At 35.5% G+C, this 17,809-nt stretch overlaps 1 protein-coding gene across 1 annotated transcript in view; it reads right to left on the bottom strand.

Moving 5' to 3' along the window:
- NDUFAF2 (NADH:ubiquinone oxidoreductase complex assembly factor 2) overlaps positions 1-17,809 on the bottom strand; it is a 60,734-nt gene that overhangs the window by 18,377 nt on the left and 24,548 nt on the right. Inside the window, exon 2 of the mRNA XM_035309264.1 lies at positions 2,341-2,430. Coding sequence (XP_035165155.1) covers positions 2,341-2,430 — 90 coding nt within the window. The remainder of the gene's footprint in view (positions 1-2,340; positions 2,431-17,809) is intronic.

Raw genomic sequence — 17,809 nt, 5'->3', positions numbered from 1 at the left:
CACAAGGGGATTATCCTTCTATCTTTGTAACATTGAGAATGTTTCAGTTCTACAAAAGCCTTGATGGACATTTAGGCGTTTTGTAAATTTCACAGGTCTGATAACTTAGGAAACTTAATCCTGTTATGCACTTAAAATTAGTATCTTCAGGAGAAAATTCCAGTCAAACCCTTCGGGAGTGATCCCTCAGCCCTGTATTTGGTAAACTCCCAGGAATAACACACAAGCATCCTCTCCCAAATCTGAGAAGCAGCTTGCACACATTGAGCCTGTAATCTGGATGATTGCTTGCTTTATAGCTTCCTACTTGGTCTCACTTACTCTATTTCACGTTTATAACTTGATAAATACAGCACCAAAATCAGCCCCTTAGTCTACCAGCAGTACAGGCGTATGTCTTAGAAATACAATGAGATTTATCTTAGACCCCCTTCAAATTTCACTACAGCCTGCTCCCACTCTTTAAGCAATCCCTTTGCCCCTAATTTCATGCAGGTTTTCCTCGGGCAGCTCCTGCCCTTAAGTATTTCCAGCAACCGTACTTTTATTCATTTAGGTTACATCACAGTGTGATGTAAGGAAAGGGGAGAGGGAAAGGGTGCCTGGGTAAGTGGCTTTACATCTGATAGTCACTAAGGATTAGTCAGAAGTGAAAAAGCTGAGCCCTGGTAGAACAAAGACAGCTCAGGTGAAAGAAGCTCTCTGCAGCTCTCCAGAAAAAAGGAGCAGAGACTTTAGTACAGTCCTTTAACTGGAAAGAATGAGAAGGCTAGAAAAGGAAAATGCTATTGATGACCCAGACAAAACTGAAGCAGAGAGGCTGCCAATGTCAGAGCGCATATGCAGTATTTGGAGAGAAGGCCCCTAGAGGTATAAGCATGTGCCCAGCAGAGAGGATTTAGAATACTAACCTCCTCCTCCCCCAAATCCCCCAATAAGGAAAAAATAATAGGAAGAATTATACAACCTTCTAATCTTATATTAATTTTCTACTGTTCAGAGATAAACAGCAACTATTTTAGAAATCCTCCTGCAAAGGCTCAGACTATTTACTGGAATGATCAGTGTCCACAACAGCACAAGTTATCAAGTGAACACCCAAAGGAAGAATGCACTGGGAATTTTTCAAGAGCCTGGACATGAGGTAACAGAGTGAAAGTTCAGCACAGGTCTTCTGGGACTGGGAAACATCAGATTTCTCTTTTCCTCTTAAAGACAAAAAAACACAGGGAGAGAATTGTAAGGAGCCTTTCAGCAAAGCATGTCTCAAAACCTTGTATTAAACTTTTCCTACTCAGTTGACTGTATACTACAGCATTACTAAAACTCTCTACTCTTTTCATTCTTTCCCATTTCTTGCTAAGAAAATTTTGCATTTTATAGGAAACAGAAAAGAAATAGCAATGAACGGAACTTCAGAGCATCCCACATCACTAGTTCATATCTCAATATGTAGCAAAGACAAGGTAATTCTGTGAAGAGCCTCTACAAACACAGTAGAAGTTCCAGTTTGGGCTTTAAAAATTTATTTTAAATTTCCACAAAACTGTTTATACAACTTAGATCGGTATCCAACAGAAAAAAAAAACATGGGGTAGCTTTTTTTGTGGAATTCCCATGTTTCAGATGATCCTTGCTTACCTCATAGAGTCCATTTGGCTCAGTTGATCCCATTCTTGGCTCAAGCTCCTATAGCCTCAAGGACCAACTCACATTCCTTCTCTCCTTTCTCTCTTTCTCCAGGGGCTGCTCAGTTAATTTTGAGGAATTTCCCCAGCCTCCCTGGATTTGTCTGAAACTTTGGGACATAGAAATTTTCACGAGTACTGGTGGAAAAATGCTTAATTATTTACAGGCTCTCCAGCTCTTGTAGAGAGATTGTGCAAAGAGGAGTATAGGAAACCAGAGGGCAGGAAAACAGATACTACTCTGAAAACAACAGCAACAACTAACATCACTGTGCCACCGATAATTCAACTGATATACAAATTAGCACTGCAGTAAAGGCATAATTAAGAAGTTTAATATGTTCAGTTTTGGTTATTCTAACTGATCCCCCCTCAGGCTCAAGTATTTTCACATTTAATAGGAGAAAGTCATAATCACACAGGCTTTATTTACATTTTTATTAAGTAGCGATTTCCTAAACGTTTATCCTATTTCTAAAGGGGTTATGTTAAGAATTCTTAATAACTAAGCCGTTAAATGAAAAGTCTGCATTACTCAAAAGGCAAGGTAAGAGACAACCTATTCATATAGTCAGGCACTTCATTAAAAATACTGAACCTAAATTTAATGGCTAAGTTATATTAAAATAAAACCAAAATTTTCAAGATTTACCTTCCCATTCTGTTGGAAAGTCACCCATCTCATACTGATAAGCTTGCTGATTTATTGCTTCTACAAATCTTCTCTCTGGTATAATCTGCCCTATAGCAAAAAAAAAAAAAAAGGAAAAAAAAAGGCACAGTTAAATATATATATACAACATTTAAATTGCTGATTATGCTATTGTTTTGAAAGAATTCTTCTTACACAAGTGTAACGATGGCTGCAGGATAAATATGAAGGATTAAAATACTAAGAAGACAATTACCATCTCCCATAGAAGCCTATCTGAAATGTTATCTATTTTACTAATTTTAACAGAAGCTTACATGTTTTACAGTTCGCTTGGATTACTAATGACAAATATATTTCAAGTCAAATTGTCCACCTCTGCCTATCCTTCACTTTTAGAATGCTTCTCTAAGGCAAGTTTCCAATCAGTTTTCCATCACCCGTTTTCTCCTTCAGTTGGACATTTTTCACACCTTTGCTGGTGAGGAATCAGAAACTTGAAACTGCCCTAGAGTCAAAAACCAGCACAGATGGTTCACTGGTGAGCTTTTCCCAGCAGCCAAGCCACATCAGTCCTATTGGTGGCAACTGCTCTGTGCACGAGTCTTTTTGCATGCACTTGAAAACTGAGTATTTTCTGTATTAAAAAATAAAACCATTAGATTAGGCATATCTCTTATAGTAAACATTTGATACATTATAAGAGGAGCCAGTGTGGAGAACTGTGGGAAAGGAATTTGCAGGTGGCTTTGAGATGTTTCCCATGTCCTTGTATTAGAGATAATGAGGAAACAAGCTAGAGACAAGTGCATGGAGAAGCTAGACCAATTGTAAGTTGTTATCAGCGCGCGCTGTAGTTAGTTGCCTATATATACTCTGTGAGAACCTGCAATAAATGGAGGACGATTATACTCGCATCGAGTTTGCATCGTTACTCGGGTCTGTTTCCCTTTCCGACAGAGAACCATGACCTACACCCTTTCCACAGGTTCTACTATACCCCAAAAGGAAAAATTACTGTTTGACTGATGATATAGTATACAGCAGATGTACTGCCAGATACTATGCTACTGTACAGAAGAATATATGGTGTATATTTCAGATTTTAAAAGAGTATTTAAAATACTTTTAACCACTAAGCTTTCACTTGTGAGAGAGCATTAATATTTTTAAATTAACATATACTGGGAAATATGTGAAAGTTCCCCATTCTTTACAGACAAAAAAATGCCTAACATTTCCCAGCTTTTTCTCCCAGCACTGAGGCTTCTATAGAGAAATTTGACATCAGGAGGAAACAATGAAAGAAGTAACTGCATAAAATATGTATTTTTCATATTGAAAGTCAGTAGTTACAATTAGCCCATCACTGATTAATAGCTGAAGTACATACTACTGTTCATTATCAAGTATTTAATACAGCAAAATAATAAGAATTTGTATAGATATTGCTATTCCTTCTCTAAGTACCTTCTTTAACTTCTAGTATCTCTTTTTACTTTTAAACAATGTATCAGTTTTGGTGACTGCTGTATAACATTTTTACTGTTTCAGAGATGCATCATCAGGTAAAGAAAATACAGTGTTCTGTGCCTTCCTCACCAAGATTAGATTCTTTTATCGGTGTTAAAAAATGTATGTTTTATATTTATTTGTTTTATAAATACACACTTTGTATATGCTGAACATATTATACTTCATATACTTGCTTAAAATAATTTCTTTTCAACAATACTGTGGATAAATCGTTTTAACAACCTTTATATAACCTATTAAGCAAAAGAAAGATACAGACTTATTTTCTCCCCATTGGGAAGATTTCCAGAAAAATTGAAGATATATCTTACTAGGCCAGATCCTTTAGAAGTCTTGGGACTAACACTCTTCTCCATTATTGGATAGTCAATACATTTTACTGTGAGCACAGCATCACTTTAAAAACTGTCCATTATTTCAGTCCTATGCAGGTATAAGAACACTGTGAGTAAATTAATGTAAGCAAAAGTAATGAAGGAATGTATTTTTCTACCTGCTACCTCAAACTGTGATTGAAGTTACATCTTTAGTTAAGAATATATTTTATTTGAGAATGTATAATCTACTTTTAACATACAATGCTTTGCATTGTGCTGCACGCACAATGCAAGACACATGTAAAAAATTCATTCCCTGTGTTCTACAGTCAAATCACATTGAAGAGCCAAACTCACAAAATTATTTCTCAAAGATGTTATTTTGAAGAATGATTGCATAGTAGCACTGGTGGCTTTTACATCTCTCTGCATTCACAATGCACTTGCAACACTGACTTCAACTGTTGGATTTGTCTTGTTGTATTTGCATACTTTCTTACTGCACATATTTCCTCTAAGACTTTCTGTCCCAGTTTGTCTGAAAGCCAGTGTGATGTCTTTAATTTCTATTAAAGCTTGAAAATAAAAGTGTTTAACAGGCATTAAGAAGCCTGCTGACATGAGGGGAGAGCAAATGGCTTAATGGATTATCTTCTGAATTTCTACAGCCTTCTCTGCAGACAAAAACATGGTTAACTGTAGACGTGCAGATGTTATGAAATGAATATTTAATGAATACTTCAATATATTCTAGGGAAGGGTCCCTCTCCTAGAAACAAAAAATCCTAGTAATTTTCACTGCAGCCACTAAACCATACCTATACAAAAAAAAAAAAAAAAAAAAAAAAAAGAGCCCTCTATATCAAAATGCAAAATGAAGTTGAATAATGAATAATATCAAGCTTGTATTTATCCGTAATTGAAGGAAAATTCTTTCGACACCAGTTTCTTAAAACAATATATATATAATTTGAAAGATATCTAGTAGTCCTAGATGAATTTTCACAGTTTATAAAATTGTTATTTGAAAAAGATTTATCTTCTAAGCTCCAGATAAGTACACTTAACATGTACAACAAGGACAAACTATGGCATGCCTTATCAGTTAAGAAAGAAACTGGACCACCAGCAGGGACCTAGATATTTTTGATACCTGAACTAAGCAAGAGCTCCTTGTAGCTGCGAAATACCAGGATGTTTTGTACTCAGCAGATGGAAATGAGATCATTTGCTTAGATGTGTGTATGCATAGAGCTACCACATTAAAGCAACAATTCACAACTTTGAAGCAAAACAAATCTCAGACACTCAGAAGAACTCAGGAAAAGGGCTCTTTTCACTCCCTGATTTTGCACTGTTAGAATAAGAGTCCCTGCAAGAAACACCATTAATTGCTTAGAGAAAAGTAATGTTAAAGAAAAAACAAACGAACAAACAAACAAAAAACACTCAGACCAAATATGCAGCCTTCAGTTTAAGATAAAAAAGACTAAGCAGACTGAATTTCAGTTGCATGGCACTGCTGTAAACTTTTTGAAGAAACAAGCAAACAATTTGAAAGCATACCTATTTACAAAAGTGCTACACACTTCTAAGGGTTGATATTGCTCATTTACTGTCAATACATTATGTCATCAGTAATGCAACATAAACTTTGCCTAGTGAAAACAAAAGTTTCTAAATTTTTTTTTCTAGCACTACCTTAAGTAGCTCACTGAATGCGTCCCCAGTTTCTCATCTCATGCCCAGTAAAACATTGATAAACTCCACTTGTTTTGCTAGTTAGCAAAGCAACTGAACTGTCATGATTTCTTCCCATAAAACAGAGAATTACTTCTCTAGGAAAGACAAAAAAATAAATTATGACTCTCCTAGCTGCGTAAGTGATGCATCACCTTCAAACTAAGTAAATTCTTGTCTCTATTTGAGAAAAAAAATGTTGTGAAGAAAAACAAACCTTTTAAAGGTGAAAATTAATTTGTACAAGCTTAGATCGCTCCTTGGCATAGATTTTTAGCTAAGTGACTGAAACAGAAGACAAAAATTTTAGTATTCATATGTCACATCTATTTCTAACCACAATTTATGCATTTTCTCCAATACTTCATAAACTTCAAGTAAATTAAAGTTCTTTATGGTTTATAAAATTATATTAGAAACTCATTACAACTTTTAAGAGTAGCAAGTGAGACCACAGGTTGCTTCATTCTATGGTTCCTATTTCCATTAACCTCAACAGAACAAGGATCAATGACTTCCAGTTTTACAGTGGTGCAGGACCAACCAATACTAAACTTGTGTTGAATGAGCAAGTCCTGAGATGCTGTAAGTAAGTACCTGGCACTCAGATCCAAAATCATGATTTTAATATTTGCTGTTTTTATTTTGCTATTTATCTTACATTTAACAACTATAAATTTGGATTTATAGAGTTGTCTGCAAGTGCTATTTTCATTGCAAAGGAAGATGGGTTTCTTCAGATTTCTATTGAAGGTATGAAGTCAGGACAATTGTGTCTGCTTTTGGGAACACAATGTCCAAGGAAAAGGCTCATAGGCAGTACATGCTTGCTAGTACCTTTTTCCTAAAATAAATGCCAGCTGACAGTGCCAGAATCTTAACGATGCTGCCTTAGTATTACTTCTTATTTTATTTTAACTGCAGCTCCAACAATCCCACACTGTGTATCAAAATTATTATTCCTACATTGCTCAGATTTTCTACAGGACTTTCAACTAGCATCCAACAAGGGAGAAACAGTTTGCCATGTTTAATTCACTTACCTGAGAGATTTTTTTCCAATAACATTCATTAAGTATTATTAATATCCCACAAATGATGTGTTTGAGATCGTACAAAAATATTAAGGGTAGGTTCATGTTGCAACAAAAGCTAAAGATAGCCAAACTAGTTTTAAGTGACTTCTCTTACATACCAGAAACTACCTATTCACAGCAAATTCAGAGCTTTGATCATTTCTCCCATCTTCTCTGAGTTTGACAATCTTCCAGACACCTGACCCAGCCATTAACACTAGCGTAACTACTCTACATTTACTGAAGCCTCTGGTCAGTATACCTTAAAAAATATGGCCCAAGTAGTTTAACACAGATGAAATCAGACTTAAGGGACATACGGTCTCTTGCAGAAGAGAAAGCTTTTTGCTTTTGTTTCCATTGTCACAATGTACTTGCAGTCACCAGAGAAGACATCAAATTTTAAAACTTAATTTAGATGAGGGAATGTTAGCTTTGCCAGATACATGTGCCTGCGTTGTATGTTTTATCAGAAACAGTTATGAGTGTAATGGCAGCACACAGACTTTACTTCTCCGTTGAAATTTCCATTGATGATGACTTTTCACATCTTGATAGAATCCACTGTCAGTTTCTCAATGAAAAGGATATGTATATAAATAAACTTCAAAAGCTTTTCTAGGATGGACTGTTGGTACTTCAGAGAAGTCCTCACTCTTGTAAATATGACCAACGCTACTATTTCAACAGCATTATAGTGTAGTTAGCCTGACTGTCCTAAATTTTAATCCAAGATGTTAACTTAACAAACCCAACTCTAGGTATCATCGAGAATTTGCCCTTCTTAAAAGCATATGCTGAAAACTGAAGTTTTTGCAAACAAGGTTTACTGTCCAACAGTCCACAAATTGATAACTGATCCATCACAATGTTTAGGTACTTGGCAAGGAAACAAAAAACAAACCTACATCAAGAAGAAAGACCACACATTATTCTTTGAAAGAAGAGCCAAACTGTTTATTTCTGCAAAGAGAGTGCAAGAAAATTATTTGCTGGCACATAGAAAAATTGCTTAGTAACATTCTTGCTGGAGTCATGCAAGCTATAACAAAATTAAATGCCTTATTCTCTTACATAGTGCCTTACAGAACAGTGCCTTCCAAGCAGGCAAAATCTTTGAGGTCTCTTCCAGCCTAGATGACTCTGTGATTCTCTGAAAACTCAGTCCTGCACTCCTTCATCTAATCTTAACATTATTAATAGTGTAAAGTGAATAATACTGTAAGGTTTTTACCTAACATGAATAATACTGTAAGTTAACCAGGTCTACAGGGAATCATTCCAATTTCAAATACCAATTTGTATCTTTTGTCCATTTGTATCTTTTGTCTGGTTAGAATGATTTTGACAGTATTAGCTTATCTGTTTTTCTCTGTATTTAGCTTCTCAGTTTCTTTCTTCTTACTGTCCCTGTTTTGCTTAATAGGGAACAACCTTTTCTCTAAACTCTTTAAAAAGGCAATCTGCTTTCATAACATCTTTCAAACACCTATAGTGTACAGGCAACAATTTGATCCCATTTACCAGTTTAAAATGTTTATGCCTATTAAAACTTTCCAGTTTGACACAAACAGCAGACTGCTTTTTCCCCTCTTAAATCAAAGGCGCTACACTTTTATCAGCCCACCCTCACTACATTTTTGCTTAGTAAATCCCTTGCATGTATACAGTCACTGATATGTTCAATATATGTATATACCTATACATTTTTTCTATGACTCATTGCCTAATTAGTCTTTCAGAACAAATTAAAAGTTTCAGGAGCATAAAATGTGTAATACAGATAATACCAACATTCAAATGAAAGTTACTCAACCAAAATGTTGATAATAAAGACACAGAACAGATCAATAAATCTGAAAAAAATACTTATACAATCCCAAAGGTAGGGCTGGGGGGATGGGAACGGAAAAAATAGATCTCTGAGTTTAAGTATATATTTGCTACAGTTAAAATGTGAAAAACAAGTTAAAAAAGAAATAGCAGAAAACAGACTCTATAGGTGTTTTGTTTGCTTGTTTGTTTTTTTAAATGCCCATATATGTTTTCTCTCTCTTAATTGTAAGTCTATGCTTTTTTTGAAGACCACTGCCTGCCTAGTCTAGGACTCTACCCTGAACACATCTGTTAAGTACCCAGAAAACTAAGATGACAAACAATACAAAAAATTTGTCTGGAAGCAATGTCTTTGACAGGAAGAAATATGCACATACATGGGTTGTAAGGCTCATTGATATATCACTGTAATTTCTGGAACTGGTGATGGAGCAAGTATTCTAATAGTGATGCAATCAACAACTGTACAACAGGACAACAATTAGACAGTGTGCAGTGCTAATAACTACTTAACTATCCATTTTCCTAAGGTGATCTATAACCACAGATCTGACAGAAGTCAGAAGGTGTTCCTTAACACACTGCTCTCTGCATTTAGTTTACTCAGCAAGACAATATAGTACCATGTTAATAAGGTCAGTTCCTTAAGAAACAGCTTGCCACCTTTAAGAACCGAGTCCTGTAAGATGATTTTCATAATGTTTCTTGATTTAAACTGTAAGCAAAAGTTAATACAGATAGTCTCCCAGAAGTCATTTTATATTAATAATTTTATACTAACAATTAATTCAAAATGCTAGTGTATACATGCACTCCTTTCTCTTTCAAGCTGGTCTCTTCTTTACCCTACAAACTGTATTTCTGTCTGAGTGTTCTAAATGCCAAAAGTTTAACAATTTCCATCAGGATTATGGCAGTTGTGTTTAAGCATCTCTAAACTGTTAAGAGGAAACAAAAAAAAATCCCTAAATTAAAGCAAGTTTTGACATGGAAAGTTCAAGTTTTCGAAAGACTTTACAATAAGTGTTTTATTTAAATGATATTGTTTTGTTTTACAAACATAATCAAACAGCATAGAGAATAATCTATTTTACTAAATCATTAAAGGAAAATGCAAACTTTTACTTTAGTCTTGGGAAGGGGGCAGGAGGATGAGAGCACTTGCAAACAACAATATGACATGAAAACCAACAAGTTTTCTATTGACTCTAATGGTATCAAGCTACAGCCTGGAATACCCAGTATAAAACATTTGTACAAGAAAAGTCACTGTACAGATCACTGAGCTACAGAGAACCTTTTGCAACTTTGCAAAATACTCAGTGAAAACCATGCACAGTTTGTGCCAGCATCACTTGACCCATTTCTGAATGGAATCACTTCAGAGATTAAAATTTTAAGAATAAATACACATGCACACATGTATTTATACATACATACACACATTTAGATAAACACACCAGGGATATAACACAGCCATTTACAAGCTATTGGAAAATAGATTACGGAGTATACTGCCAGATGTGAAGACAAGCTTAGTAAAACATCACTTTAAAACATTTGTTTGTGGAAGGAGAAAAGCTTTGCTTGCCATTGGTATGACATTCTAGCTGCATATTAGATTTCAAAGTACTTCTGACATACTCTTTCCATTGGTGATGAATATTGCTTTGAAATCTTGGATGGCAACCATGAACCCTACCCATTATGGCCCCATAACGTCCTCCAGACTGAGAGAAGGCTTTAAGACCTTCAGTATGCCAAAAGATGCTTTTACATCATCAACCTGCAAAAGCCATCCTGTAGGATTTGGATTTATACCTACATGCTGGAAGATCCAAAGATGTGGCACCAGCTCCTACGTATGAACCTAAACTGCCTTTGTTTTTTTTTTTTTTTTCCTTTGTATACTCTGTCACAGATGCCAAATAATCCTAAGGCCTTGGATAAACTTGTTCAATTTGTATGTCTGCGAGTTACTTTGCTATTAATTCTCACTACTGGTAGAAAAATCCCAAATACATCAACATACGTCAGCATGCATTACAGTCACTTCTGGACTGCAGTCCAGACATACCCCAACTTCATAGTGCTGGTCACCTACTGCCTTTTGGTAAAGAGGCTATACTGCATGCTGTTAAGCAGCAAAGCTTATTTACCCTGTTCCTTATATTCTGAGGACATTTACTCAGCTGAGGTATTAGTTTATTGGATATGGTGTGGCATGAATTGTGTAAGTACTTCTACAGATTTTGGCTGCTGGGCTGAATTTGAATATGTTAATTGTTAGTACGTAGTCCCGGTCTATTTGTCCAGAACCCTGACTCTTTAGTTTTATAAGTAATTGCTTCTGTCACATTGTTCTTGAGGATGCAGATGCCATCACTGTTCTTGAGGATACAGGTAGCACTACCTACACCATATCAATACCTTAGGAATCTATGTCATAGACAATGATAAAACCATACTGGTTTTTACCTTTGATGCCTGTACTACTGAAGGAGAAAAAAAAAAAAAAAAAAAGGAAAACAAACAAGCAAACAAAACCAAACACACAACAGAAAACACACACACACACTACTTTCACAAAAGGGTAGTTAATTACCAGTAAAAATATACAAATTCTCTCTCTCTCTGGTAACCAGAGTATTTTTTCAGAGCACTTAGGGCTAAAGGGATTAAAAACCAAATGAGGACATCCATTCTGAGGTATCACAAATTCTTCTAAGCAGCAAAACTAAACTCACATAATTAAAAAAAAAAAGTCACAGAATTCTCTGGATCCAGGTGCTCTACAGCATCTTCTTTACAGACAGAAAGGAGAAAAAATACAAAACTAAACTACACAACAACAAAAATACCACAAAAACCTTAGCCCTAGGAAAAAAAGACAAGGCCCAAATGGTGCATTTTCACTGCACTGTAGGTGTTACACTTGGGTAAGCAGACAAACGCGCAGACTTTAGGAAGTCTGCAATATCTAAACAGAATGTAACACTCCACTTGTGCACTGGGAGTAAGAAGCTGGTCCAGTAAAAAAAATTAAAACGTATTATAAAACCAGCAGGAAGGGAACTGGAATGCAAAATATGAAGTGAGAATATTAAACATTTGGTGCAGCTACTTCACATTATTTCCCCAAAAGATCAGACATCAGTGTGCAGTCAGGGATTTGCCAAGGGCTCATGCACACTGAGAAATACTTTACTTCCACAAAGACCAAACAAGTGATTATGATGATGATTCTATTCTGACTGTCTCATTCTTAAAATAATGGTCAAGAGCTATACACGGTGCCAATATCTGCTCTAGCAAGTCTCTGGACAGTACAATTTGCCCAGAAACAATTCAAAAATTTTACTCACGTATGACTGTCAAGCAGCTAATGATGAGAAGGACAGTTTCACAGTTTCCATGCATGCACATGCTCCCTGGCAAACTGGTAGTTGCTACTGCAACTCTGACTCTAATGTTAAAAAGCTATGAACTGGTATCAAAAAAATTAATAGATGCAACACTTCTATTAATGAGGTCAAAGACAAACAAAGGGAGAAAAAGATCGCCACAACCATTAATCATTGATAGATTAGGTATTCAATTTTTTATATTAAAAATAAACTATTATTTCATTTTATACTTTATAAAATACAAAAATACTATGATATAATAAAACATTATTAAAAAATTACACAAAATAATTAAAAAATTAAGAGGTAGGCTGAAAAAATCGTCCAGCAAATCTAGGAAGCCGGTTCTGTTGTTATGAATGCCTGTAAGACTGGCTAGGCTCTGAACATGGCTTAGTTCTCAGCAAGAAATGATCACTTCATAACTCTTTAGCTGATAAACCACTATGCTGGGAGAGCAAGATACATGGCAGAGGCTTCAACAGTAAATCTGTACTTCAGGTAACCATACTTTAGGAGATTATAATGCAAAACTACACTTTTTCTGAAGCTTTTACTTCTCTTACCATTATACATACATTCTCGTTTTAGTAGTATTATTTACAGTAAAAGCAATGGGAGGTAAGTGTCCAGAGAGGTGCAACAGAACTGGTAACAGGGCCTGTCTTGTGAGGAGACCCTGAAGGCATTTACATTTTCCAGTCTGGAAAAGAGGGGGCTCAGAGGTGGCCTCTCTGCAACTTCCTGAGGAGGGGATGTGGAGAGGGAAGTGCTGGTCTCTGCTCCCAGGTCACCAGTGCCAGTATGCAAGGAACAGCTGAAAGCAGCACCAGGGGAGGTTCAGACTGGACCTGAGGAAAAATGTCTTTATAGTGAGGGTGGTCGAATACTGGAACAGGCTTCCTGGTGAGCTGGTTGATGTGCCTGTCAGTGTTCAAGGGGTATTTTGGATAAGGCCCTCATTAACACAGTTTTAATTTTGACCTCTCAGAAGAGGTTAGTCAGTTGAACTAGATCATCTCTGAAGGTCCCTTTCAACTGAACTGTTCTATTCTATTTGAAAGCATGACTGATAAATGTAAGCTACAGAAGAGGCAGAAGAGAGCCTTTCCTTCAGCTCCATAAGATTCTGCTTCAGATGTGGTACTGGTATCCTTCTTGGCCGTGAATATAATTTATCCTTTGGTACTATGGACTCAGGTGTTATACAGAATTAGCAGCAAATCTTGCCTTGCCTTTCCTTAAAAATGTAAGAAAGAAATACTAAAACTTCACTTGTGACATCAGCCTGAAAGCTCTTTAGGAAAGAAGTCTGCTTTTATGCTTACTTCAGGTCTTATATAGATATGTGATAACTGTCCTCTGAACTGCATAGATTATCCTGTTTTCTGTTTATAAGGACAAAATGAATTCAGACATTCTCATTGCTCTTCTTTGTACCCAATCTAACATCTTGTTTTATCTTTTTTATTACTTTTTGTCATTGTAAGACATACAAATTGCTCAGAGGAGATGCTAGAACTGTGTTTTTTTCTCTAACATTAAACAGTTTATGTTAATAAAGTTACAATGCTATGAACAATTATAAGCTGCTGAGCAGTCAAGTTGTATTCACCTACTTCTATGTCAATATATGAAAAAAGCATCCTGTGTTGAATGTTTTCTTTTCAGGAATGACAAATCTAACCATCTGAAAAAGATGAACCTGTAACTGCACCAGGGATCAGAGCGCATGGCTTTTATACATATGTTTTGAAAGCCTGCTCTTAACTCCATTAACAACACCTCTTATTGCAGTTTTGCACTGGACAATGAGATTTAAAAGCTCTCTGCTGAATGCCCATTGTCACTCTAGTCCCCCAGCATGACATACCAAAACCTGGCCCCCATTTCTTGCTCATTAAAAGCCTTGCACATTATACCTCATTAAAGCAGCACAAAGCCCAACAACTTTGTATGACATCTTTAAAAAGAACTTCTGTTTTGTAAATGAATCTATAATAAACATACTAGAAATATGCAACATCACAATTGTTTTTGCAACAAAAGTCTAAATGATCCTACTTCCTTGAATAGCTGATCAATGTTCAGTGCTTTGGCATGCAGAAGATTTCTCCCAACTGTTCTTTAGTTTTGCTTTGGTCTTTCAGATTCAAGAAACTATTTTCTACCAATTACTGTCAAAATGTGAATAAATCCAGGAATAAAGTACTGAATATTTTCCGTAAATATATGAAGAATGGCTTAAAATGTGAATTTAGAATGTATAAAGCAAGCAGACAGAAAGTGTACAGTAACTTGTACTCTATAAATAAAAACATAATGCAGGAAGATAAACAAAAAGGCAGTCATGCAGGGAAGAGAAATGGACAAATGACAGCACGGGTATGAATTGTAAATGAAATGAAATGAAAAGAAAGTTACAGCTGTGGAGAACATCAATTAAGCAATATGACCCACCACAGCAGTGTTATAGTCTGGTTTGGATGATTAATTATATTTCAATTATAAGTCATTTACAAACTCTCATTTGCCTTTTTCTTCTCCATTAAATGGAATTATTACAGCTAGCTGCACATACACTCTCAAGGAGCTAATGCAATTGCTGTTGTGTTTTGTTTTGTTTTTTAAGCATGTTTTAATAAATTTTACAAAAGGATTACTGGTTTGAGATTTGCAAAGCAAATTCAGTCACATACGAGGTCTGAACACTATTAAAACTAATAGTGTGCATAGTACTTGAAGGATTAGAGAACACTCGTATTCCACTTTATTTTGTTTTTCATTGCAAAGTATAGGGGAGTCAACATGAGCACAACTTCTGAAGGAAGGTTAGCCAACAAAGTAACTTGTCCTTTGAGATATATTATCCATATCAGATATATGCCTATCCTACAGGCATTTCTTTTACATAGCACTAAAAATGATTTGTCCTACAATTTATATGCTACTTACTCTATCATGTAAGTTCCAAAATTATATTTTGCAGCTGTGCTTGAACTATTCATGTTCTCCAAGACAGAACATTTGAAAACAGAAGAGAAGGTATATGTAAAGGACCTAGTCCTTTTACCAACAGAAGTCTCACAAATACAGACTCAGACCATAAAAAAAGGGATTCAGATACATCAGCATAATGCAACGATAAATAAATAATAAACTCCTACAGCAATTAAGTTGCTTATTCTCAGCTGCAAAGTAATTAGACAACTCCTTCAAAGTCTGCATCTCAGCTAGACATGAACAGAGTCCTAATATTTGAGCCACAGAAGGTGGAGGTGGGCCCCATCTAAATGTGCCAGTGTGACTCTGAAGGTGGTGGTGGAGTCTGAAATCTGTTTGAACTGTCTGAGTACAATCTGACAGCTACTGACCCTCTCTGCAAATGCCACTGTCAGCTTGAGATACACTGAACTCTGAAAAAACTCTCTCAGGTGAAGAAAGGTTACCTCATCCAGCAGGTCATGTAAGATTCTTCATGAGTTATAATACAACTTTGGGGAGAAAACAATAAATATTTACTGCTGTGAAAACTTGAGGCTTTGGGAAAAAGGGGGAGGGGGAAATTAGAGAACATGACCTAAACACAGTGTGGTCCTCACACAATACCAGCTAGGGGATTGCTTCTTTTTGTGAGATGAGGAAGCAAATTAGAGAAGTGAATGCAGCATGACCCTCAGCAAGCAAATGGTTTGCAGAAATATCTGCTAAGTGTAGCCTACTAGAGTCAAGAGGAAAACCATACATCTTAAAGCAAATGAATTAACTAACAGAGACTGAAATAACAGCAGATAATGGTAGAGTCTGCCAGGGTTGCCCCAAAAGAAAACACTTTCTATTTCATCATGCAGCTGAGTCTAACAGGAAGTTTTGTACTTTTACAAAATAACCCGCATGGCAATGAAGTGCCTTGTGAGATGAAACAGTCAGGATCAATGCAACCAGGTAAAGTGACCACACTGACTGCCTTTCCCCATCAGCTCTTGGATAAAGCAGCCTAGAAGGCTGTGAAGAGGTACATACTGACATGAAAAATGACGTTACTCCACCAAATCCAGGTGTACTCACAGGGGCATTGCCACCTGAGAATACAGCCACTGTATTAACAGCTGAAGAGTGAGATCTTACAACCATCTTTTGCACATTTTATTCATGTTATATATAAAATATTGAAGTTTGTTTGAAAACATTGAAATAATACCTCAAAATGCTATCAAAATTTTCCATGCTTCAAACTACCAATGTTATGTATAACAAATGTTGCACCAATGAGTTCAAATACAAGTAAGCTACCATTGCTTATTTCCAAATTGAAAGTTTAAATTTTTACTCAGGTAAACTAACTGAACCTTACACATATCATATACTGTAAGAAAACAATTATTACTGAAAAGGGCTTAAAGACAGTATATATAATACCATTACATTGATATACAACTTAAACTCAAAACTGTTATCTCAGTTCTAATAAACAGAGGATATACCCAATTCTTTGCAATTTATAGTAATTATTATAATAGCTTGACCCCCAGAATCCCTAAAAAGCTGTGTAGACACTTTATAGGCCAGAAAATTTCCCGGTTTTATTCTTTCATCCTAATTTACACATAAAATGTATGAGAGTTGAAAAAGAGACGCTTAAAATAACATATCTAAAAGAGCATGCAAGTTTAGAAACAACTTTCTAAATGTATTTCTCATTCACTAGTTTGACACTTGACATGAGTTCAATATGACATATTCACCAGCCCTGTAGCTTGCTTTATATTAAGTTTGTTTATACCGAAATTTCTTGAGTGTTTTTTCACATCTTCACTATACATACTCAGCTACAGAAGCCAAAAGGAAAAATAGGATTGAGAGCATAATTTGTAATATGCTGATTAAAAGAATGCTATGGAATTGCTTATAGAAGCTTAATTATCATTGTACTTCCATACCTTTTAATGTTGAAAGTCAGCAATTTGCATAATATAGTCATTTGTTATATACAGAAACAAAAAATCTTTACTTGGCTAGAGTTGTAAGAAAAGCAAGTGTTTCCAAGGTAACTGGTACCTTCTTGGTATCTTTTAAAATTTTTAATTAAATCGAATAATGCTTTCTAAAAAGTACAGCTCTTTAGTGGATAGGTATTGACATTGCAGAATCTTTCAAAAGCAAAAAGAAAAAAAAAAAAAAAAGCCTTATTTAAATCTTACTATACCTTGTTAGATTACTTTAAAACCTTGCTTCAAAAGTTTGTCTCTTTAAGCTGGCCTGTGTACATCTGTTAATGTATTTTGCAATAATGCTAACTCAGGAAAAACAAACATTTTAGCTGCTTTTGGTCAGCTCGGAGTGCTGTAGGTGTTTAAGAAGGAAAAAAATTAAAAAAAAAAATAAAAAAAATCACACAACCAAGGTACTGCGGCAATGTCTCATTTTCTTTAAAAAGTATTTTAAGCATGAAAAGAAAGGAGTGGAACAGGGACTAAGGATTAGGGGAAAACCAAAAACCTTTTTCAGCTTGTGTCAACCCAGTAATTGTATTTTTCTATTCAAATTTGGAAGTTTC

This window comes from Oxyura jamaicensis, chromosome Z (assembly GCF_011077185.1).
Source record: "Oxyura jamaicensis isolate SHBP4307 breed ruddy duck chromosome Z, BPBGC_Ojam_1.0, whole genome shotgun sequence".
Lineage (NCBI taxonomy): Eukaryota > Metazoa > Chordata > Aves > Anseriformes > Anatidae > Oxyura > Oxyura jamaicensis.
The sequence above is the reverse complement of the archived record's forward strand: the minus strand, read 5'-3'. Positions and strand labels throughout refer to the sequence as shown.